The sequence below is a fragment of the Nannospalax galili genome, unplaced genomic scaffold (genome assembly GCF_000622305.1).
Source record: "Nannospalax galili isolate Female #2095 unplaced genomic scaffold, S.galili_v1.0 scaffold161, whole genome shotgun sequence".
Lineage (NCBI taxonomy): Eukaryota > Metazoa > Chordata > Mammalia > Rodentia > Spalacidae > Nannospalax > Nannospalax galili.
The window spans coordinates 210,650-234,913 of NW_008348586.1; the positions used below are offsets into that span (position 1 = coordinate 210,650).

The 24,264-nt window shown below is 41.7% G+C and overlaps 1 protein-coding gene across 1 annotated transcript in view; it reads right to left on the bottom strand.

The window, feature by feature from the left end:
• The window catches only part of Pkd2l1 (polycystin 2 like 1, transient receptor potential cation channel), a 43,417-nt gene that overhangs the window by 12,861 nt on the left and 6,292 nt on the right, over positions 1-24,264 (bottom strand). The window contains exons 3-4 of the mRNA XM_029569680.1: positions 1,134-1,261; positions 460-713 (exon numbers count right to left, since the gene is read on the bottom strand). Of these exons, the coding sequence (XP_029425540.1) occupies positions 460-713; positions 1,134-1,261 (382 nt within the window). The remainder of the gene's footprint in view (positions 1-459; positions 714-1,133; positions 1,262-24,264) is intronic.

The following is a 24,264-nucleotide window of genomic DNA, read 5'->3' on the forward strand; positions in this document are numbered from 1 at the left end:
ATTTTTAAAGAAGCTGTTTATCACAACAAGCTTTTCTCTTATCTTAAGGGAGAAAAAGTAAACACTTCCAGACCCTAATCCCACCTGGCAGACTGAACGGAGCCAGGTTTTTCCTGCTTCCCCCTCCCTGATTTCTCCCCCAAACATTCTCCCCTTCCACACCCTAAAGCCCCCATATATAAAGTCCCAGCTCACAACCCATGGGCAGACATCTTTCCCTGACATCTTTCCCTGACACCCTTCCCTTCCCTGACATCTTTCCCTCCCCTGAGGGAAAGGTGCCCCATGCAAAATAAATCTGTATCCTGCTGAGAATTCCATCTGTGCCTCGGTGCCTCATCCATCTGCTCGTGCTCTCCATCCGTGCCACCCACCCGCTCGCTCCCACCCGCCAGCTCTCTACCTATCAGTATCAGGCTCAGGGGGGTAGCCCTGGGCCCTTGGCAGGGACTCACTCACGCTGTGCCATTGAGGAGACCAAAGGGGAGTTGTTCTTCTTTGTCTGGCGAGTAGACATCGTAGCAGCTCAAAATGTCCTCCCGGAAGTCCTCATGTACCACGCAGGAGTCATTGCGTACCCGCAGCTGTCGTAACCTCGGGACTCCCAGCAACAGGTTCTCATAGTAGATGAAGGAGTGGGAGCCATGGCCCAGGCTCTGGTTGTTGTACCACTTCGTCCAGTACAAACTATCCAGGAGTGGGCCCTGAGCAAACTGGACCACCAGCTGGGTTGGGCCTGGCCCAGCCTCCTCCTGATTCCTATGTATGACCTTTGCCCTCGTGCCCTGACCCCAGCTTATGTCCATCTTTTCTGTTGGACCCTTAGTTGACTGGAATTTGACCAGAACCTAGTATGATTCTGTTTAAAATATTCTGAGATTCAGCTTCTCTTCTGACTCCAAATGCTAATCTAGCTCCTGCTAGTCAACCACCAGATCAACATCCCGATCTCTCTCCCACCTCCATGAAACTCTAGCCTAATCTATTAATTCAGCTTGATTCTTTGACTCAGCCTGATTCTAGACTGACCTGATCACTGGGCATTTGGCCTGATGCATCATCTGACCTCCTTGAGGCCTGTGTCTCAGACCATTGAGAAGGAGAGGGAGGGGTGGAGGTGGTCTCATACTCACATCCCAGAAGTCTGCCATGCTGCTGATGGTCTGGAAGGAGACTCCATTGTCTGACAGGGTATGGAGGAAGAGCTCAGACATCACTTTGGTATAGTAATAAGCACTGGCGCTTGTCATTCCATAGGTCACTAGGAAACAACCCAAGAAGCCCTGTCCTCACAGGTCCATCTCCCCAGAAGAAACAAGAAAGCACACTGCCCTGGGGCCAGAAATATACCCTCAGATCTGCCCCTAGAGCTGCCTGGGGAGGCTGGTGGTGACACTAGGGAACCAGAGATGCATCTGGGAAGGATGTGGCTACAAGGTCACCTAGGTGACTGCATTCCACTCAGTCATTGTCCTGTAGCATTGTTGTTCTAAAATCACACCTTCCTCACCTGACTCAGCTTAATTTCCTAGTTCTTACTCCCCAGAGCTGAGAGAGTTCTGCATTGAGTGGTGCTTTCTTCTATTTGTTCTCTGTTTACGCTTCTAAATTCTAGAGCACTCCAAGACCCAAGCCAAACGCCTTTCAATGAAGGCAAAGCTTCCTGGTTTCTGGAATCATTGATTCTATCACCATGGGAGTAGCAGGTAGGCGTGGCACTTGCATAGCTAGGGCACCTGATGGGCACCAGCATCTTAACAGAATGGGATTCATCACATTGCAGATTTGAAAAGATCTGGCTGCTGAATAAAAATAGCCTTCCACTCAACCACTTTAATGCCCCCATACTCAGCCCCACACACCTAAAATAGGGAAGCACTAAGTTTTCTCATTTTATAGGCAGGGTTTGAAATGTATACACCACTCATTTCATAGATTGTCCCTCACTTTAGGTTTATCTGATGTTTCCTCATAATGGAATCCAAGTGATGGATTTGGGAGAGGTGTGTTTCACAGGTAATGTGTCCTTCACAGTGCATCACATCAGGAGGTACAGATTGTTGACTCCTTAATGCTGAAGTCAACCTTGATTCCTTATTAAGATGGTGTCTGCTATGCATCTTCAACATAAAAATGATTTTAAAAATAATGTGTATTTTTTTAGGGAAATAGTTTGACAGTATGTGAATATCTTATTACCCATTTTCTTTTTTATATTTTATATATTTATTTTTATTTTATGTATATGAGTGTTATGACTGCACGTAGGTAAGTGCACCCATGTCATGCGATGCCCGAGGAGGACAGAAGAGGCTGTCGGATCCCCTAGAACTGGAGTTACAAACAGTTGTTAGCTGCCATGTGGGTGCTGGGATTCAAACCCAGGTCTTCTGCAAGAACAGTCAGTGTTCTTAACCGCTGAGCCATCTCTCCAGCCCCCTTATTACTCATTTTCATCTACAGGATGAAAGCATTCACTGATAATTTTTGTCTAATTATTACTAATATCAAATACTGATTGTTTTCAATCAGTTATTTCTTCAGCATTTATTAGCTGGTGCTCTTTTCAGAAAGAGCTTTCGCATATCAGTTTGAGCTCATGGATTCTTGGCTTTTTTTTTTTCCTGTATGGATTCTATTTGTTTTGTGGCTGTTGTGCTTGCTTACTTGTTTGTTTGTTTGAAACAGAGACTCACTGTGTAGCCCTAGCTGGCCTGGAACATTTTTAAACATTTTTTAAAAAAGAAAATATACATTACGGTATTTAGGAATAATAAAGCATTATGTCACCATATCTTTAGTTTACTCTCAAAATTCAATGGTATGTGCATGTGTGTGGGGAGAGAGAGAGAGAGAGAGAGAGAGAGAGAGAGAGAGAGAGAGAGAGAAAGGATGAGTCAAACAAGCTGCAACACCGTCACATTTGGGTATCTAAGTGAAATGTATGAATCTTTGTATTATTTTTGTAATTTTTCTGTAAGTGTATGATTATTTTAAAATTTTAAAGTAGTTCTCAGTCTCTTGTGGGAAATACCCTTTATTTTTTTCTTTTTTATTTTTTAAAATATTTTATTTATTATTTTTATTTTATGTGTATGACTGTATTGCCTGCATGTGTGTGAATGCACCTGTGTCATGCAATGCCCACAGAGGTCAGAAGAAGTCATTGGATCCCTTGGAATTGGAGTTACAAACAGTTGCTAGCCACCATGTCGGTGCTGGGAATTGAACCAGGTACTCTGTAAGAGTAGTCAGTGTTCTTAACCACTGGCTGAACCATTTTTCCAGCCCCCAAGTTTTTTTCTTTTCAATGGAATTCAGATACTAATAGCTGACAAAATAGACTTCAAAACAAAATTATTCAGAAGCGATAAAGAAAGCCACTTTGTATTGATTAAGGGAACAGTTCATCAAGATGCTATAATAATTCTAAGCACATGGGCACCAAACATTGTTGCATCCAATTTCATAAAACAAACACTACTAAATATAAAAGCACAGTTGTCCTCAACACAATAAGAGTGTGTACTTTAATATCCCACTCTCACCAATAGAGAGACCATCCAGACTGAAAAGCAACAATGACACAACAGAGTTAAAGGACACTATAGATCAAATGAACTTAACAATCATCTGTAGAATACTCCACCCAGTAACTACAGAGTACAGACCCAGAGAAAACAAAACATAACAAAATGCTACACCCATACTGAAGAGTCTGTGAACTGACTGATCGATCAGAACTTCCTAATTGTGAAGAGTTGCAATGTTGTAGATCGAGTCAAAATCATCTCAGACTATCTGTAGTCTCCTTAATAGTATGTATTGCCCATCTCTGTATCTGACTGACTTACCTTTCGATTATCAGGGGAAAACTTTGGAATGTGTTTTCAGTAGACTGCTAGCTTCCACCAGCTCCAAAGTTAGGAATGTTATCAGATAGCATCTGAAACCCACATCAGAGCTTTCTCTGCTTTGCTGTAGCTCACCTACCTGCTGTCCCCACCAACTTATCTGGAAAACGCATTGATGTATGGCTGTCTTTGTTCTTTGACTATAAAAGTTTGAATAATGACTTTCATGATGGAACATGTTATTAAAGGCAACCTAAGTACATGTTCCTGGGCCTTGGTCACTCATATTCGGCTCAGAATAAACTATCTCTTATTCCCTTTGAAGTGAGAACTGTGTTTGGCATTGGCAAAAAAAAAAAAAGATTAAATGAAGAGACGGCTTGCAGAATGGACAAAAATCTTTGCTAGCAATATTAGCTGACAGTGTACTAATATCTAGAGTACATAAAGAACTTTAAAAATTAAATATTAAAAATGAAATTAATAAATCATGTGTGAAATGAACAAACAGTTCTCAAAAGATGAGTTACAAATGACCAATAGACATACACAAAGATATTCAGCATCTTTAGCATAAGGGAAATGTCAATCAAAACTACATTGAGATTCCATCTCACTCTGGTCAGAATGGCTATCGTTAAAGGAAAAAACAAACAATACATACTGGCAAGGATGGAGGTGGGGAAAGGGACTGTTATACACTGCTGATGGGAATGTAAATTAGTCCAGCCACTAGGAAAATCATTATGGAGGTTTGTGCTGGTTAGTTTTGTCAACTTGACACAAACTAAAGTCACCTGGAAAGAGGGGGCCTCAACTGAGGCATTATCTCCTTCAGACTGGCCTGTGGGCATATCTGTGAGGCATTTTCTTAATTGCCGATCGATGCAGAAGGACCCAGCCTACTGTGGTTGGTGCCATCCCTGGGCAGGCAGGCCTGGCTGTATAAGAAAAGAAGTAGAGCAAGCCAGGGGAAGCAAGTCAATAAGCAGCATTCCTCCGTGGTCTCTGCTTCAGTTCCTGGCTCCCCGTTCCTCCCTTGAGTTCTTGCCTTGGCTTCCCTCAGTTATGGACTACAACTTGTTAAAAAGCCTGCCCTTCACAAGTTGGTTTTGGTCAGTGTTTCATCACAACAACAGAAAGCTAACTAGAACAGAAGTCCCTCAAAAGACTAAGAATAGAACTACCATATGACCTAGCTGTACAACTCTTGGGAATGTGCCTAAAGGATTCTAATTCAGTATAACACAGACATAACTGTACATCCATGTTTACTATAGTACCATTCACAATAGCCAAGTTATACAATCAGCCTGTGTCCGTCAACAGATGAGAGCATAAAGAAAATGCGTATGTGCACAACAGAATTTTATTCAGCCATAAAGAGAATAACATTATTTCATTTGTAGGAAAATGGGTGGAATTTTAGATGTTTCATCAAGCAAAATAAATCAAACCTAGAAAGACAAATAGCAAATATGTTTTCTCTTAGTAGATTTTAGATTATATATATATACATAAATATGTGTGTTGCTGTTGTTACACTTTTTGAGTGGCCACTAGATGGCACACTTTGCTATAACTTTTGCTCTTGCTGTCCAGGTCTAATATTGATATAAATTGCTTGTCAACCATTTATGGAGGCATAATGCTTAGAGTTTGTTGTTTGTTTGCTTGCTTGCTTGTTTCTTTTGAGACAGAGTCTTCTGTGGTCCAGGCTGGCTTTGGGCTTACTATGTAGATGAGTCTGATCTAGAACTCCTGATCCTCCTGCTTCTACCTTCCAAGTGCTGGGATTACAGTGATGTATCACCAGGCCTGGCTGCTGGTTTTATTTTTACTTTTCATTGCTGGGAATTGAGCCCAGGGGCTTGAGAAAGCTAGGCAATGGTCTACCACTGAGCTACGTGCCTAAGCACAGTATCTCATGTTATTATCCATTACTCCATATGTTTTCTAAGAAAAATGCCTTCCCCTGGTCGGGTGCTTGTTACCATAGAGAAATTCAGTATTCTTTCTTCTTTGTAACTCACTAAAGTTTATATATACATAAACAACCAAGATGGAACCTTAAATCCCTTCTAAATTAAAGCCTAAACATGGGTTAGTACCTATTCAACACCTTCTCCGCACTCAAACATCCTCTATTCCTTATTAATTTTTTAAAAAATATTTATTATTTTTATTTTATGTGTACGAGTGTATTGCCTGCATGGATGTGAGTGCACCTGTGTCGTGCAATGCCACAGAGGTCAGAAGAGGGCTTCTGATTCCCCTGGAACTGGAGTTAAGGACGGTTTGTAGCTGTCATGTGGGTGCTGGGAATAGAATCCGGGTCCTTTGCAAGAATAGTCAGTGCTCTGAACCACTGAGCTGTCTCTCCAGCCTCCTCCTCCTTGTTAATTTTTATTTACAGGTGCACTTTGTATAAAAGTATACCTTAAGGTACTTAGGAATAATGAGGCATTGTGTCTCAAGTACTCTCTAATACTAATATTTTTGTTTGTGCAGAGGGCAGGAGGGAAGAAGGAAGGAAAGAAGAGGAGGGGGAGGAGGAGGAGAGAGACAGAGAACATGATAAACTAAATGAGAGGTGCTTTCTTTCACTGCTTTGTGAAACCCAGTAGGATCAAATTCCAGCTCTGCCACTTATAATATAGACTTGAGCTCTCAGCTATAAAATGGGGGAACATGACACTTTTTTATCATGTTATAGAATTTAAAGATGACATATTCAGGATGCATGGAACACAGTAGATGCTCAATAAGTAGTTCTAGTCAACCATCTGTATGCCTATCAGGGACAATGACTATGTTTTATTCATTTTGCACAGTGCTTGCATGTAGCTTGGTGGTAGAGCACTTGTCTAGGATGTACTAGGCCTGGGTCAATCTTCAGCTTCCCAGCATTGCAAGGAAAACAATTTTAAAAGTAACCATTATCAGGCTGGAGCGATGGCTCAGCGGTTAAGATTGCTTGGTGTTTAATAGGTTCTCGATGACTATTTCCAATGCTGAACCAATGGTGGAAAAATTTAAAAATAAAACGATAATACAGAGTAAAATGAAATAAGTGAATCATTTTTAGACCGAGTTTAGTGTTGACTTAACCCATAAACTATGTCATTAAAATAGTCAAGGATAACTTTTGTTTCATAGATATTGGAAATAGTCTGGAACATTCCTTAGTTCAAAAAGAGAACGATAACCCATACATTTCTTGGGTAAGAGAAACTACCCCAGACCCTGGCTCACCTATCAAGAAAGCACAGGTGGCCGGCAACTTCACACAGTGTGAGGTAGAAATAGTGCCAGCAGAACTCAGTTTCCCTGGTAAGTCATGCAGGCGGAGAAATCAGACAGAGACTGGGGCATGTAGCTCGGTGGTAGAGCACTTGTCCAGGATGTACTAGGCCCTGGGTTCAATCTTCAGCTTCCCAGCATTGCAAGGAAAACAATTTTAAAAGTAACCATTATCAGGCTGGAGCGATGGCTCAGCGGTTAAGAGCACTGACTGCTCTTGCAGAGGACCTGGGTTCGATTCCCAGCACCCACATGGTGGCTTGGAATTGTCCTTAACTCCAGTTCCAGGGGAATCCGAAGCCCTCTTATTGACCTCCCTGGCATTGCACAACACGGGTGCACTCACACACATGCAGGCAATACACTCATACACATAAAATAAAAATAATAAATAAAATATTTTTTAAAAAAGTAACCATCATCTTTGGAAACTGCTGCAATCCAAATCCAAATGTGGATCAGGGGAAGCTCAGGATGGAGCACCTGTCATTTTCTTTCTTTTGTCACTTTATCCACTAGGAACTTTTAGCAGAGGACATCTGGAAAGCATGTTAAAAGATACATTGTTATAGGACTGGGTAGAGCTCAACATGTGCATTTCTAATAAGTCCTCCTGTGCACTGATGCTGTAGTCTCAGGGATCACACTCGGAGTACAACTGCTAGAACTTGTTGCAATAAGTTAGTTAATCCCAATTGTTGTCATAGAGCTGTCAAGAGGCTGTAGGCTTCCCAGTCTCTTCCAGTGAGATTAGGGGTGGGAAAAGGAAGCACACCTCTCCTGGAGCTCTCAGAACCCCCATTAGATTGAAAGAGCTTTTACAAAGTACATAGGATGAGGGAGGGGCTGGAGAGATGGCTCAGCAGTTAAGAGCACTGGGGCTGACCTTGTAGAGGAGCTGGGTTCAGTTCTCAGCACCCATATGGCCTCTAACAACCATCCATAACTCCAGTTCTAGGGCCTACGACACCCTCTTCTGACCTCTGCAGACTTTACATGACACAGGTGCACTTACATGTAAGCAATACACTCATACATATAAAATAAAATTTAAAAATAATAAAACATCAAACCATGACAAAACAAAAAACAAAGTGCATATAAAGCTTAGAACAAGTCCGCACCACCCCACAGGAAATCACTGAGTCCATTGTCTACCTGGATTACCAGAAGTCACAACAGAAGATCACGTTGTCAGGTCCACTGGGGTGAAAGAAGATTAAAAGCAACATGTGTGTTTTTCTTGGTGTGTCTCCACTTCCCGTAATCCCCTATTAGTTTCTATTCAGGTAATAAGGATTCCAAATTGACTTTCTGAAGAACCAGCTTATCTAACTGGAACACCTCGCTCAGAGATTCCTGAATCTGACGAAGACTCAGTATGTCCCTCTCCCTCTTATCTTTTTTTATATCAGGTTAAGAAATGAACAGATTACTTCCTTTCTTTGAATACCAATTTTTGTGCTCCATCCTGTGTGCTTGACACACTTTCATTTAATCCAACAACAGACCTATGTGGTGAGTGCTATGATGGTCCCTGTTTTCCAGTTACTTGCTTAAGGTAAAAAATAAATAAAGCCAGGATTCAAATGCAAATCTGCCCACCTCCAGTGGACTGACTCTAGATAGAGCTGTATTCAAAGAGTGAATTTATGGGACAAAAACTTAGGCTCCCTAAAAGACAGTCCTTCCCACCCCCTACTGTTTTCTGATATGAAATGGGCAACTTCACAACACCTCTTTCACTCCTGGGAGTGTCAGTAAAGGATTGTGTGCTGGGGATTGTGTATCCAGGCTGGGTGAAATTGGACTTCCTGATTCTTCCTTTAAATTTTGGTGAAGGAACAGACTGCTCTATGCATTTCAAAAGGTGATGCTAGAGCAGAGAACGGAAGCAGTCAGAATTTGACTCTGTGCTAATGTCAGTACATCAGTTTACCTTTGAGGGTATCATGCTAGGCAGTTTTTGGGGACTAGACAATGACTTTATGAGATGTTGGGAAGGAGACTCAGAGAGCAGGTGATGGGTTCACTGTCCAACACAGGCAGTATCTAACTTTTTTTTCTTTAGACAAATGAAATCATCTTATACATGCTATATCATGTTTCTCCTTTGTGGCTGCAGGTCAAATTCACAGTTGTCCAAACACAATAATAACCACCATTATTGACACTTGCTACTCACTAGGTTTGGTATACATTGTCTTTCACAGTACTGACAAAAACCTGAGAAAGTAGAAACCACCATCTGCATTTTATGCAGATAAACTGAGGTCCAGAATGCTATCAAATCACTTCTCCAAAGATCACAGAATAAGCCAGCAGAATAGGCATTGAAATTCGAATCTGCCTTACTCCAAAGACCAGGGATTTAATCATCATTCTGCACTATACTAATGGACCACTCTATCACCCTAAATCCCTCTAATAGGGACTCTGACTCTCCTAAAAACCAAGCCAACATCAAGGATTGGGCAAGTTTATATGGTGTCCTTATGGGGCAACTCTAGAGTTAAATATCTGAGTCAGAAAATGAATTGCAGAAACACTTGGTAAAATCAAAGATAACCACCTTAAAAGAAGCTTTGGATTAATTAGAACATCCTTCATTTTTATTAAAGGGAGTTTTCTGACCAAATGAACTGCTGACAATAGTTTAGGAACATACCTACTATTAATCCTGAAAGAAGATCACAAGCTTTTTTTCCCCTGAGTAAAGCCAGATCTTTAGAATACCCTAAAAATTATACACATATTTAATACATATAGCTTTTATGTATTAAATCTGGATTAAGGAAGGCAAATACAAGAAATAACACAATGAAAAGTATCGCCAATGTTTAACATTTTAAAATCAATTTTATAGTTCATGTACTTTATACAAAAATTGCCAGCACTAATTCTCCCAAAGTTTGCAGCTTGTTATTGACTGGTGAGATTTTCTTTTTTCATTTCTCTACTCAGCAATGAAAACTGTGCAGATTATTTGTGTTTTCTTTTTTGTTTTGGCTTCACAGGAACCTCAGGCTTTGTCCTTCCTCGTGGACAGTATTTTTAATTACCTTAAGTTTTCTGGTGCAATCCATTTTCCTCTATTTTTCCCCACTTCTTATGCTAAGTCCTTTATTATAGTTATATGGGCTGTTTTATTGGAGCTGCACTTTTTAATGTAAGATGGCTCTAATCCCTTTTAGACATGGGTGGGGTGTAAGTATGTTGTTATTAAAGAAGTATGACAGCTATAATAACTAATAATCATCGTCATGATGAGCTCGGTAACAACATGATTTTATCCATTCCTATGCTTAGAGACTTGACAATCTAGTCCTGTCATTTGAACTGCTGGGAGACCTGCCCAGCTCAGAGCAACAATGAGCAGTCAGCACAGTACTTTGTGTTTCTTCTTTCCCAGGGATTGTCATGTAGGCCAGTGTGCACTGCAGAGTGTCCCTGCCTCTCATTACAGTTTGATGGAACAGAGCTGTGCTTTTCTACTGAGCTTCTCCTTGGGCAGGATTGGGATCAGCTCCCTCTACTAATTGACAATGACTCCTGGACAGCTGGAGGTGCCTCTGGCAGCAGGTGTATAGATCATGTGTTTATACTATTCCTGTGTTAGAAACTGGATGCTTCCCAGGCCTGGATAGATGGCTTAGCAGTTAAGTGGTTAAAGTGTTTGCCAAACAAGCCTGATGACTTGAGTTCAATCCCTGGAACCCACGATAGGAGAGAAACAACTCCTGAAAGTTGCCCTGTGACCTCCACACTTGCATCTTGGCATATGTGCACACACACACACACACACATATACACACACACTAAAATTAAAATTGAAAAAAGAAATTGAGTGCTTTCAATTTAGATATTCAAAAGCCAACTGCTCAGGGCTGGAGAGATGGCTCAGGGGTTAACAGTACTGGCTGCTCTTGCAGAGGATTTGGGTTCAGTTCCTGACACCCACATGGTAGCTCACAACTGTCCATAACTCCAGTTCCAGGGGATCCAGTGCCCTCTTCTGACTTCTGTGTGCACAAAACATCCACATACTGCACTTACACACATGTAGGCAAAAAAATTCATACACATTTAAAAAAAATTTAAGCCCACCGCTCTTTGATGGTTTGGTTGTTAGCCTTAACCTTTAATGACTGTACCATCTCTCCAGCCCTGAGTTCATTCTTAAGCTGAGGAGAATCACTAACTTGGCAGCTTTGTTAGCTGTCTGGGTAGGGAGGTCTCTCCCATCCATCCAGCCCTGATAGCCAACATGTGGACTACACTGCAGGCATTCTCTAATGGTGAAGAGTTGAAAGTCCTTGTGCATTACCAATTCTATAAACTGGTCCTACAGCATCTCTGAAGGCCTTTTCTTCAGCTCTTGGTTTGTTGAGTTCTCTGAAAGGTTTTTGACTATTTCTTTTTAAATTTTTGTTTATTACTTTTATTTTATTTGATGTGTATGAGTGTATTGCCTGCATGTATGTAAGTGCACCTGTGTCCTGCAATGCCCACAGGGCTCAGAAGAGGGCATTGGATCCCCTGGAACTGGAGTTGTGAATGATTGTTAGCTGCCATATGGGTGCTCGGAATCAAACCTGGGTACTCTTCAAGAGCAGCCAGTGCTCCTAACCACTGAGCTATCTCTCTAGCCCCTCTACCTATTTCTTGGCAGATTGGATCCAGGGTAGCCTTGATGAAATAAATAATTTGGGTTGGAGAGAAACCAGGGTAACTATTCTGTGGTTCTACTTTCTTGTGAAATAGAATATGATGTCAAGAATCCACCTTTCCTTATGCCTTCTCAACAGCCTCTGACAATACTGTCACAGTACATTTATGAATCACTGTAATATTCTCTCCTAGCAAGGGAAAAAGAGAGAGCTTGCATAATTTCCCCAATAATTTTATCTCAGAAAGTCTATTTCAAGTAGTACCTGATTTCTCTATATTTTATTAGCCATTGCTGCCCCCTGTGCCCAACTATGAACAATAGTTCTTCTCTCTTTACCTGGCACAGACTACTCACTATCTTCCACCCCATTCTTCATAGTAACATGATTTTATCTGGAGTACATTTCTGTCCAACTAAACACCATGTTACCTGGCCTCCCTTGTACCTGGGCATGGTGAACATTTAATTAAGTTCTAGGCATTGGAATGGGATTGGAGGGACAAGATTTCACGTACAATTTCTGTTCATATAGAACATGCCTTTCTTTCTACTTTCCTACTTCCTGTGAGCTGGGAAATAGACATAAGAGTAGTAGGAGCAAGAGAGATGTTACTGATTGTGGATGGCACCTGGGCCCTGTGATTGTGGAGTTCTACTTGAACCTTATACCCCAGGCTGCTACATGTGAGGGTAATAGACTTTGATCTTATTTAAGCTTCCATTATCTGGGTCCTGTTATTGCAGCTAAGTCAGTAGTTCGACTGAGGATTTCGCAGGAGTATAAAACCAGGTGTGGTGATACACACCTGTAATCTCAGCATTCTGGAGGTGGAGGCTGGTGTATCAGGTGTTCAAGGTCATTCTTGGCTACGCAGTGAGTTAGAGGCCAGCCTGAGCTACTTGAGGCTGTGAGAAAGAAAAATAGAAAGAGAAAGAAACAGAAAGAGGGAGAGGAAGGGAGGGGGGATGGAGGGAGGGGAGGAGGGAAGAAGGAAGGAAGGCAAACAAAGCTGCAAAGTCATATTGAGCTGAGGCTAAGAATGTTTTGCAGCTTATATATAGCTGAACCAAAAACATGTTTAACAACAGAACCGAAGAATCCATTTGAAAAGGAGCCTTTGGTGTTCAAAGCTGCCAATGTCAAAATCATAAAAATGTGGACCCTGAAGAGATGAAAAAACAGGCAGGGAAAACTTGGTGACCACATATAAAAGGGTCACCCCAGTAAGGTACCACCATTTCATGCACAGTCTGAGCAAATGATGAGATAAGGTGAGTTGGTAGTGGGTAACTGGGCTATGCAGAAGCCCTGGACTTTACATGCCTTTGTGTAGTCCAAGCTGCATGGGTCATTAACATTCTACGACAGTCACAGGATAATAACACCATGACCAAACCATTCTTTCTGGTGCTGCTGGATCTGTTATGGATAGCCTCATCATTGACTGATTTATGAAATATTGGGAAATAAAGGCCGACCAGGAAGACTGTAGATCCAGCATTGGTCACCCACAGAAATGCTTAATTTCCTTTACCGAAGGACTTACTTGGTACAGGACAGGAGATGCTTGAATGGATCCATATGAAGGATTAATATGCAGATTGATTTTTAAAATAATTTAAACAGAAACTTTACCATTGCTACTTGGAAGGGCATGAACTTCTGAAATATTATCAAACTTTCCTTGGGGGATCAAGAACTCAAAGTGGAAAATATGTTTTCTAGAGTTCCCAGCAAGCGAAACATCTCAGAAATCTCAAGGAAGTCCTGGGCATCTGTGCGAGGGACAGGAAGGCAGGGAAAAGGCTGTGAGACAGGGCACAGGGAATTAAAGAGGAAACCGTACACTGAGGACAGAGGGTGAGACAGCTGGAAGCAGTTTCGTGATTCCCCAGACTTGCTGCAAGTTGGTAGCTAATTGAAGTTATTCTGAGGGGTGATGCGTGTGTGTGTGTGTGTGTGTGTGTGTGTGTGTGTATGTGTGTGTGTGTGTGTGTGTGTGTATTCCCGTGTGAGTTCTGCATGTGAAGACCACAGGTTGGTGTTGCAATGTCTTCCTCAGTCATTTCTCCATCTTACTTTTTTGAGACAGGGTCTCTCATTGAACTTGGAGCTTACTATTTCACCAAGACTTGGCTAGGTAACAAGCCCTGGTCTCTGCTTGTCTCTTCACCCAGAGCTGGTGTTACAAATATACTGCTGTGCCCAGCTTTTTATATGGATGCTGAGGGTATGAACTCAGGTCCTCTTGCTTGTACAGCAAGAACTTTACCACTGAGCCATCCCCCAGCCTAAGAGATCTCTTGGCCCTGATAGTTGCAGTCATCCATGAGCACCACAGGAGCCTCTCACAGCACATTAGCACATCGGTGATGTAAGGTCTCTCAGGCAGTGTTGTGTTCACTTCATGTATTCTTCAGCATTCTAAAGCTTCTTGTCTACAACTCATACAGATGCATGTGTGTCTGGAAAATGGCTGTGATGATGTTCACCAAACTTTTCATGGCAATCATAAGGATAACAACTTAATAAAGAGGGGCTGGAGAGATGGCTCAGCAGTTAAGAGCACTGACTGCTCTTGCAGAGGACCTGGGTTTGAATCCCAGCAGCCTCATGGCCACTAACAACTGTTCATAAGTAACTCCAGTTCCAGGGGATCTGTTCTAACCTCCAAAGGCACTGCATGACACAGATGCACTTACATATATGCAGGCAATACACTCATACACATAAAATAAAGTAATAAATAAAATATTAAAATATTAATAAAGATATTCCAAGTTTCATTTATTGTTATTTCATAATGAAATGGGGAAAAATATAGTTAGTCATTCTTTCTTTCTCCCTCCTTTTTTTTTCAAGACAGGGTCTCCCTGTAGCCCCAGCTGGCCTGGAACTCACTATGTAGACCAGGCTGGCCTTGAACTCACAGAGATCTTCCTGCCTCTGAGTGCAAGGATTAAAGGCGTGCACCAACATACCCGGCTCTCCATCATTTTTTTAAAAAACTTTTATTTTATGTGTATGGGTGTTATGTCTGCATGTATGTAAGTGCAGCCATATTGTGCAATATCCATAGAAGCTAAGGAGGGTGTCAGATTCCCTGAAACTGGAATTATAGGTGGTTGTTAGCTGCTACGTGGGTGTTGAGAATCAAACCCAGGTTCTCTGCAAGAGCAGCCAGTGCTTTTAACCACTGATCCATCTCTCCAGCCCCTTGTTTTGTGATAGGATTTCACTATGTAGTTCTGGCTGACCTGGAACTCGCTATGTAGACCAGGCTGACCTCGAATTCACAGAGATCCACCTGTCTCTGTCTCTGTCACCTGAGTGCTAGGCACACTTGGCCTATTCTTTCTTGCTTGCTTGCTCTTTGTAACTCTAATTATAGCAAAGTTTTCACTTATTTATAGCCCTTCAGACTTAGTGGCTCAAGCTTCACCCTCCAACAACTGAACTATCCAGGCAGAGAGCCCATCCTGTTAAAACAAACAAGCAAGCAGATGGCCGTGACTTTGGGTCTCCCTGCTAATGCTTCCTCAGGCTTAAAGCCGGCGTCCCCAGGTTTCCCTGACTACTCTGACCCTCATATCTTGCCATAGTTCTGGAGAACTCCACTGTAGCATACATCATTGTTGATGTCACAGTTGTTCACATGTCCCTTTTTCCTTGAAGGCAGATGTGTCTTATATATTTCACAATCCTTAGCAGCCATCCTAGGGTCTGGCACATAATAAACCTTCATAAATGTTTGAGTGCATAAATGTGTGACCTTCCAGGATCTCTCCCTTGTCTCAACTGGTTTTTCTCCTTCGTGCTATGAGATAATCTCATTTGACCACTTCACATTCGGTCTCTGTACCATTGGTTTACAGATATTTTATTCTCAGGACCCTTTCGTTTACTCTTAACATTTTTGAGGACACAAAAATATAGATAAAAAAATAAAAAACTGAGGACTCTCCCTATGATTCATTTGTTTGGGGTCTAGCAAAAATATAAATATTTATTAAATGTTTATTCATTCATTCAAAAATGATAATAGGCTGGGGGTGTAGCTCAGTGGTAGAGCTCATGTTAAGCATATATAAGGCCCTGAGACTCAAGCTTGAGCATTTGAAAAAAAAAAGATAAACACAAAGCATGTAAACAGAAGTAAAACTTTTATTTAAAAACTACTATGTGCATGAATTGGAACTAGAGAGATGGCTCAGTGGTTAAGAACACTGGTTGCTCTTGCAGAGGACAAGGGTTCACTTCCAAGCACCCACATGAAGCTAACAACCATCTTTAACTCCAGTTCCAGGGGATCCAACACCCTTTTCTGGCCTCTTTTGGCATTGCGTGCACAGGTATACTTACATGCATGCAGGCAAAATGCTCATATACATAAATTTAAAAAATACTATAGGGAAATTGAGAGGTGGCTCCAAGGTTAAGAACACATACTACTCTTCCAGAGGACCTGAGTTCCCAGATCCCACGTCAGGTAGCTCACAATTGCCTGTAACCCCTGCTTTAGAGGATCGGGCACCCTTTTCTGGCCTCCTCAGGCACCCTCACACACATGGCAAACTCATTCTCTCTCTCTCTCTCTCTCTCTCTCTCTCTCTCTCTCTCTCACACACACACACACACACACACACACAAATAAAAACTGATTTTCTTTTTTACTGAGGCATATAGTATTGTGTTAGTTTGCAAGTCCCCATAGTGTCTGGCTTAGTAGAAGACAGCTAAATTCTCCTATCTGCTTCTGTGGCCACTCTGTTGCAATCTGCTGCTTTGGTAAAGGCAGAATAAAGTGTGGCCTTACATAACTGTCATTGGGTAAGAGAGGCAGGCCCTTACAATCTCCCTGAATGGGTCACAGGATGCCCCGGGCTTCTGTGAACACACTTTTAAGAGCCATTGCCCTATACCTTATTTCTGGAGTAAGAACCTCTACCCTGGCTTAAGGCGCTGCCTGAGCATGAAACCTGCTGCCACCACCCAGACTTTATTACCTGTGTACCTTATTTCATTGTCTCAAAGATCTTTCTACAGTCTGATTCCCAATAGCCTGCCAGTAGATGATTCCACCTTCCCCTTTGTTAAAACCCAGACCAGACTCTGCTCAGGCTGACCTGCAGCAGTCTTCCTCTTCTCCCTCACATTAGGGCTGCTGGCCAGCCCCCTAGAGAGCCTGCTAGTGTGACTCCCTAGGTACCCAAATTTCTTGTCCAAGTGAGCTTGCCAAACTCTGGACATCAATGGACTACCAATGACTCCCTTCCTTGCCACCTGCAGTGGCGTGGGGGGGTGCGGCGTGTAGGGCCTGAATTGATCAGAGCCCCCTTCATGCTGTCTAACTATGACACTGGGGCCTGAACTCTTCCAAGAACCTCTGCCATGCTGCTGTTTGTCTGTCTGTCTGCCCATTAATAACTCTTGTAGTAAACTTCTTACTCAAAAAATATAATCTGCCTCAATGTCCCCCTTGAACTTCAAAGCCCCAGATCTTCCACTTATGAACCAAGTACTCTATGAAGCATAGAGTTCAGTTTCTGTGGTTTGCTCAGGGTCATTTAGTGGATGAGAGAGCTAGCATTCAGACTAGTGACATATGACACTAGTGACATGTGTTTGCTCTGGCCAGTTACACCAGCTAGGCCAAAGCCTCTAATCTCACCTACAGCAATCCAGAGGTTTGAGATCTTAGGACCTTCCTAACTTGTTCCTTAATGTAGAATGGAACTGATATTTGTTGAGAGACCAGAATAGGCACTAAGTATCTTCTTTGTTTTCTACCAACCCCAGATAGGCAGATATTATTCTCTAGAGAAGGAAATCAAGGCTCTGAGAGACTTAAAAATCTTAACCTATCTGGCTAATAATCGACAGCACCATCACTTGAATCAGGTGGCCTTATTCCATTCCGTTCTATGCTTTTCCCCTTCTACCACTGAGTTGTCAGTCAAGTCATGGTCCCATGTATATTATTCTGTTCCTTTCTTTGTCAATTCTAAAAATGTGTAGTCAGAAACAACTTTTACCTAATCTCCTACTGATGCAAGATTCTACCAGAACCTTGAAATCCACAGAAAGAAAGAGTGATGGACTAGTGAGATGGTTCAGCAGGTAAAGATGCTTACTGCCAAGCCTGAAGACCTGAATTTGGTCCTAGAAATCACATGGTAGAAGGACAGAACTGACCCTGACAAGTTATCTCCACAGGTGCCTCCCCCACCCCAAATGAATAAATAATATTTTTTTAAAAAGGCAGACACTTCTTTACAGATAGAACAACAAGGAGAAACCAAACCACACTGACTGAGGGGTAAACAGGAGTTATGAAAGGCTGAGAGTCACTACACTCTATGGAGACCAGATGCAGCCTCAGTCATGGCTCAGAGCCTTTCTTATAAAGGACAGTACCAGGTGCACCTTTGAGATAACAGTAATGTCTCCTAAAACAAATAGCCATTGTTTCTACATAAAGACCTTCAATGTTTCCTCCATCAACAAAAGGCCACAGCCTTTCCATCAAGAAGACAAAGGGCTGGAAATCCTCTCATAAGTATCCTGATTCGGGGTCAGGGAAGCAGAAGGGAAGGACAGGACCATCATTCACTCCCCTGCACTTCTCTGCCAAGCAATAGCTGGGACAGACTCTGCCCCCAGGAGCTGTCCTGAATGACCGGTCATTCCTGCACTATTTATAATCTGAAAAATGACATGTTCTTAATCTTTGGAATGGAAATAATGGTATCTATCCCTTACAGGGTTGCTGTCAAATGAGACCACAGGTGTGACTGCTCTGTGTAAGGTTTCCAGAGCTGCATAATGACATTAGGAGATGACTGATGACTCCCTCATGTTGTCTGCCTAGAGAAGACAGCTCTGTGTTGCCAAACGAGTCACCAAATGGCCATGGTTTCTAGAAACCATCAAGTTGCTAGAGCCTAAGGGAGGAGGAATGTGGTCAGCATGGTCGACTGCAAGTTCACTGGGGTTCAGCAGGTGATGTCCAACTTCATTGGCCATTCTTCCCACTCCTAGGATCCCAGTTCCTGGAAACAAGAGTCCTGGTGGTTGATTCCCACCGAAGGGCTATTATTGATCCTTCTTTTCTAAAGACTTCCTCTTGTCCTCTCAAAGTGTCCCTATTTGATTTACATAAAACAAGTGTTGGTTATCAATTAAGACACAAGAAAACTGTTTTCACTATGAATCAGACAAGAAAAGGAAACTGTACAATTTTATACCTATTTAATACTAAAATGTATGAGAATGTCTAGTTTTGATATGGTCTTATATCAGTGTGACCTTCAGTACTAGTGCCATAAGAAATATGCATAATACTTAGCAAAGGCAAAATGAAAACATGTAGCAAGTACTGCAAAGCTATTGTTGTCTTTTGGCTTAGTGATCTTTCTCCTTGGAAATTTCCTAGGAACAAATTTAACAAAAGGCAACAGATATGGACACATTTGCTTATAATAGATAAATAAGAGAAGCTCTTAATTGTGATGTGACTGTGATCATAACATTAAAATATATCAACTACTTAGAAGCATAAGGGAATATTTATAATGTAATTATATGTGAAAGTGTAAAATACAATACAAGTAGCAAAATGTGTATCTATATGGATACATACTGGTAGTATAAAAAAATTAAAATGTCTTTGAATATGATGGTGGTGAATTACATCTAAAATGTCTCTTAATGTTTTATAGCATATTTTATTTTTTTAAATATTTTATTTATTATTTTTATTTTATGTGTATTGCCCTGCATGTATGTGAGTGCACTGTGTCATGCAATGCTGCGGAGGTCAGAAGAGGGCATTGGATTCCCCTGGAACTGGAGTTAAGGACGGATCACTGTCGCCATGTGGGTGTTGGGAATCGAACCCGGGTCCTCTGCAAGAGCAGGAGAAAGGAATTGATGATGCTGGGAAAATAGTCAGTCATGAAAAAAACCTAATCGCCAAGCTAGGATGTTGATGGGTGTCAATAAAGTAACTCGTTTACATGCAGACAGACTCTAGCCCACTGTGCTTGCTAAAAATCAAATCTGAGCCAGGCCAACAGTTGCTGAATTGGCTTCCTGTTTCTTCCGCTTATTTCCTTTGTACCCTCAGGGAAGCAATTTGCCACATTTAAACCTTTCGTGATTTGTGAAATGAAAGTAATAAGAGACCTAATTTCACAAAATCCTTGGGAGCAGCTGATGAGTTAAAGTTTACGGCTTAGTGTTTTAACACTCTGGAAAATGATTCAATAAAGGTCTACTGTTCCTGCTGTCGTTAATGGTGGTGATGGTAAACTGAGGCCATCTTGAGAAGATGCCCTAACTTAAAGGTATAGCATCTCTAAAAGGATGCACAAATGGTACTGTCCCTCTGGTGGAACCAAATACAAAATTTTAAAGGCATTTTTGTGTTTATTATTTATTTTTAAATTCAGATAATAATCATATGAATAGATGGGGTAATGTGATATTTCCTTTTATGTTTACACTGTATAGTGCTCAAATCAGACTAACTTATGTATTATTTCAAACATCCATTATTTCTTTGTATTAAGAAAATTTAAAATCCTCTTTTTGAGAAGCTATTTTGAAATGTATAGTGCTTTATTTTTAACTATATTCATAAATACTATTTTAGTGCCTTTAAAAAAATTTTTTTTGGTCTTTTTGAGACAGGATCTCTCTGTAGCCCCATCTGTCCTGGAACTCACTATGTAGACCAGGGTGTCCTTGAACTCACAGAGATCCATCTGCCTCTGCCTCCCGAGTGCTGGGATTAAAGGCGTATGCCGCCATGCCCAGCTATTTTAATACCTTTAAAAAAAAAAATCAGGGTTTTGGGTGTAGGTCAGCAATAGAGAATTTGCCTCAAAAGCATGAATCAAGTCCTGGGTTCAGCACCCAGAACTGCAAAACAACAAGATAAAAACCTGGGTGTTAATTCATGCCTGTCTTCCCAGTGGAGGCAGGATTGTGAGTCCCAAGCTACTTGTCTCAAAAAAACAAAACAAAACAAAAACAACGCTCTCCAAACAACAACAAAATCCCAACTAATAATCTAAGTGACTAAATAAATAGTAAATAAATAAATAAATAAAAGTAGACTTTTTAAGAGCAGTTTTAGATTCACTGTGAAATTGAGACAAAGGCACAGAGATCACTGCTCCCCAGATAGAATAGTCTTCTCCGGTATGAAATTCCCAACTAGAAAGATTCACTTGTTACACAATGAACCTAATATTGTGTAACTGACATACCATAATCACCCAGAGTACCTTTAAAATCCTCTGAACTTCACCTGTTTCTCTCTACCTCCAATCTCTGGCCACCACTGCCAGCTCTCAGTCTCCACAGCTTTTCCTTTTCCAGAAGGCCATGTAGTTGGAATCATACAGTATGTAGTCTTTTCAGACTGGCTTCTTTCTTGAAGATTTATTTATTTCTATAACCAGGTTAGAGGGCCATGTGAAAATTTTGAAATTCCACTAGAGCATACAAAGATAATTGCTACCAAAGACTGAGTGAGATTCTTTATATGTACTATTTCCATAAGCATGTTTGTTATAACATAGAAATGGCAGGCTTGGGGCTAGAGAGATGGCTCAGTGGTTAAGAGCACTGGCTGCTCTTGCAGAGGACCTGGGTTTGATTCCTGGCACCCACATGGTGGCTAACAACCGTCCTTATCTCCAGTTCTAGAGGATCTGACACCTTCTTTTGACCTCCGTGGACACTGTATGACACAGGTGCACTTGTACATACAGGCAATATAGTCATACACATAAAATAAAAATTAATAAAAGAAAAAGAAATGGCAGGCTCATAGAAAGGAGGTTGGAATGAATTACCTTTTAGATGAGCTTTATTAGAAGAGTTACAACATCACACAGCCTGAAGTGGGAGAGCAAGCCTTCAGGCCCAAGGAAACACTTCACTGGGAGAAACAGAGCATCATGTTCATAGGCAGCCATAAGGGGCTCCAAAAGTAGAGACAGGAGACTCAGACATTTCAGTTCTGGAGAACAAAGGGCTGAAGGGGCTTCTTGTTCTTACAGGTTTTCAGGGAGGCTGTGCATATCATGTTCCATATCATGTGACCTACCTTACATGCCATGAGTTACGACAAAGGCAGGCACTAGATAAGAGAACTAATTCAAGGTTGTTTGGGGTCTGGGCAGTAGGGAGTAGGTCAACAATCGCAACTGCATGGAGGAAGCCAAAACTCAGCTTTACAAGACAGCAAAGCTCTGACACACTGGCTTTTCAACTCTCTGCCCAAGGAGAAGAGACTTCAGGGGCTGCGGCTGATTTCTGGGAGCAAGAGAGGCTCGGGATCTGTGATCTAATAATTATCATCCTTCTCTGGGGATCAAACTCAGGTCTACAGGCTTGGGGGCAAGTGGCTTTACCCGCTGAACCATCTCACCAGCCCAGAGCTAGTATTTGAAGCCAGTTTCCCTGACTCCAATGTTCTTATCTTTCCATTAGGCCACAGTATCTACTGTGACACTAAGTGCAATGGCATGGTAGTCTAGTTCTCAGTGGCATCCCAATAGACTCCAGACCAGATGCTGCTCAGATGCCCATCTGCAGCTCTCTCTCTCTCTCTCTCTCTCTCTCTCTCTCTCTCTCTCTCTCCCCTCTCCCCTCTCCTCTCCCTTCATAGCTCAACATACAATTCCCACTGCTACAAGGAGATGACAGGCACTCTACACTGAAAGCTTATAATTCTCACTTCCTCACTTCCCCACTTCCCTGGAGGAAAAATTCTAACAGGCTCACCAGGTTGCCAGACTCTAGGAAACTGACAAGCATCTTGCTGATTCTGTAATTCTCAGTTTTCCAAAGGAAATTTACCAACTTCAGGCTACCAGACCCTAAGATGTCAGGGACTACATGGGGCATAGCCTCTCTGCTGGATACATGTTAACTAAGTGTGCCCTACTTCCTCACTTCTCTCATATCTTTCAATTCACACATTAGCAGGACTTCTTCCTCCCAGTTCAAGGTCTTCTCCCCTTTCCTCAAAGCCCTAAAATGAACATTATTGCTCTTTCTGGATGGTTTGAAGTCTTTTCCTTTCTCGTCAGATCCTTCTCTTCCATCCATCATTAAATAAATCTTGTGGCCTTGAGGAACAGTCTTCCTCAGTTCCTTCTATTGAATTTGAGACCTTACCACATCCTAATAGAACTATGCGACTGGTACCTGCTCCTAGCCAGAGCCTAGAGCCAGGACTTATCCTCATTGTTTTTTTTAAAATATTTTATTATTTTTATTTTATGTGTATGAGTGTATTGTGACTGGTACCTGCTCCTAGCCAGAGCCTAGAGCCAGGACTTATCCTCATTCTTTTTTTTAAAATATTTTATTATTTTTATTTTATGTGTATGAGTGTATTGCCTGCATGTATGTGAGTGCACCTGTGTCGTGCAATGCTGCAGAGGTCAGAAGAGGGCTTCGGATTCCTTATCCCCATTCTTAGGAGTGTTCATTATCAGCCCTCCAGGGGCCTCTTTAGACTTGAATGTTTGGTGGTATGAATGAGGTGTCCCCCATAGGCTCTAGTATTTGAACACTTGGTCAGTTGTTGGTTCTGTTTTGGGGAGGTCATGAACCTTTAGGAGGTGTGGCTGTGCTGGAGAAGGCATATCACTGGGGGAGGGCTTTGAGAGTTCATTTCCTGTGCCTGCTTGAAGATGAGTGCTCAGCTATCTGCTCCAGATGCCTCTGCCACCATGCTCCCCCACCCCCACCACAATGGACTCTTTTCCCTCTGGAACCATAAGCCCAAATAAACTCTTCCTTCTATAAATTGCCTTGGCCATGGTGTTTCTATCATAGCAATAGCAAAAATTAATACAATGGGGCTCTACAAATTATGTTTCAGAATAAGTTTTTGTAGAAGTTGACATTTTGTGAGTTCTCAAGGTCAAATGTGATAGTTTTGAGGCTTACCAAAAAAATCAGTTCCAGAGGAAATAGAATTTTTCAAAGGTTTAAATGTTTCATATCAATTTTCCCTTCCCTAAGCCCCATGACTACCTGTCCCTGACTACTTCGGTTCTGATATTGTGTTATGGTTTCAGTCCTTATTGTGAATAGAAAATAACAGGCCTTGTTTACCCTGTGCCAGGCAGACATTGTGCCAAACACTTAGCACAATATTGCTGGACTGTTTTGACCTTCATAACAATCTTATCAGGTTTGAATGATCACTGCCCAAGGCTAGTAGGTTAGCAAACTTGCTCAGATCACACAGCTGAAAATTGGAAGTACCAGGTCTTGAACCCAGTAGGCTGACTTTCAGAGTCCAGGTGCTTCATCAGCATACTACACTAATTTGACTAAGTTGATAAGGAAGTCGTGCTGGTAAAATAAAATATTCCATTAATGTGCTTAACATAGGACCATTG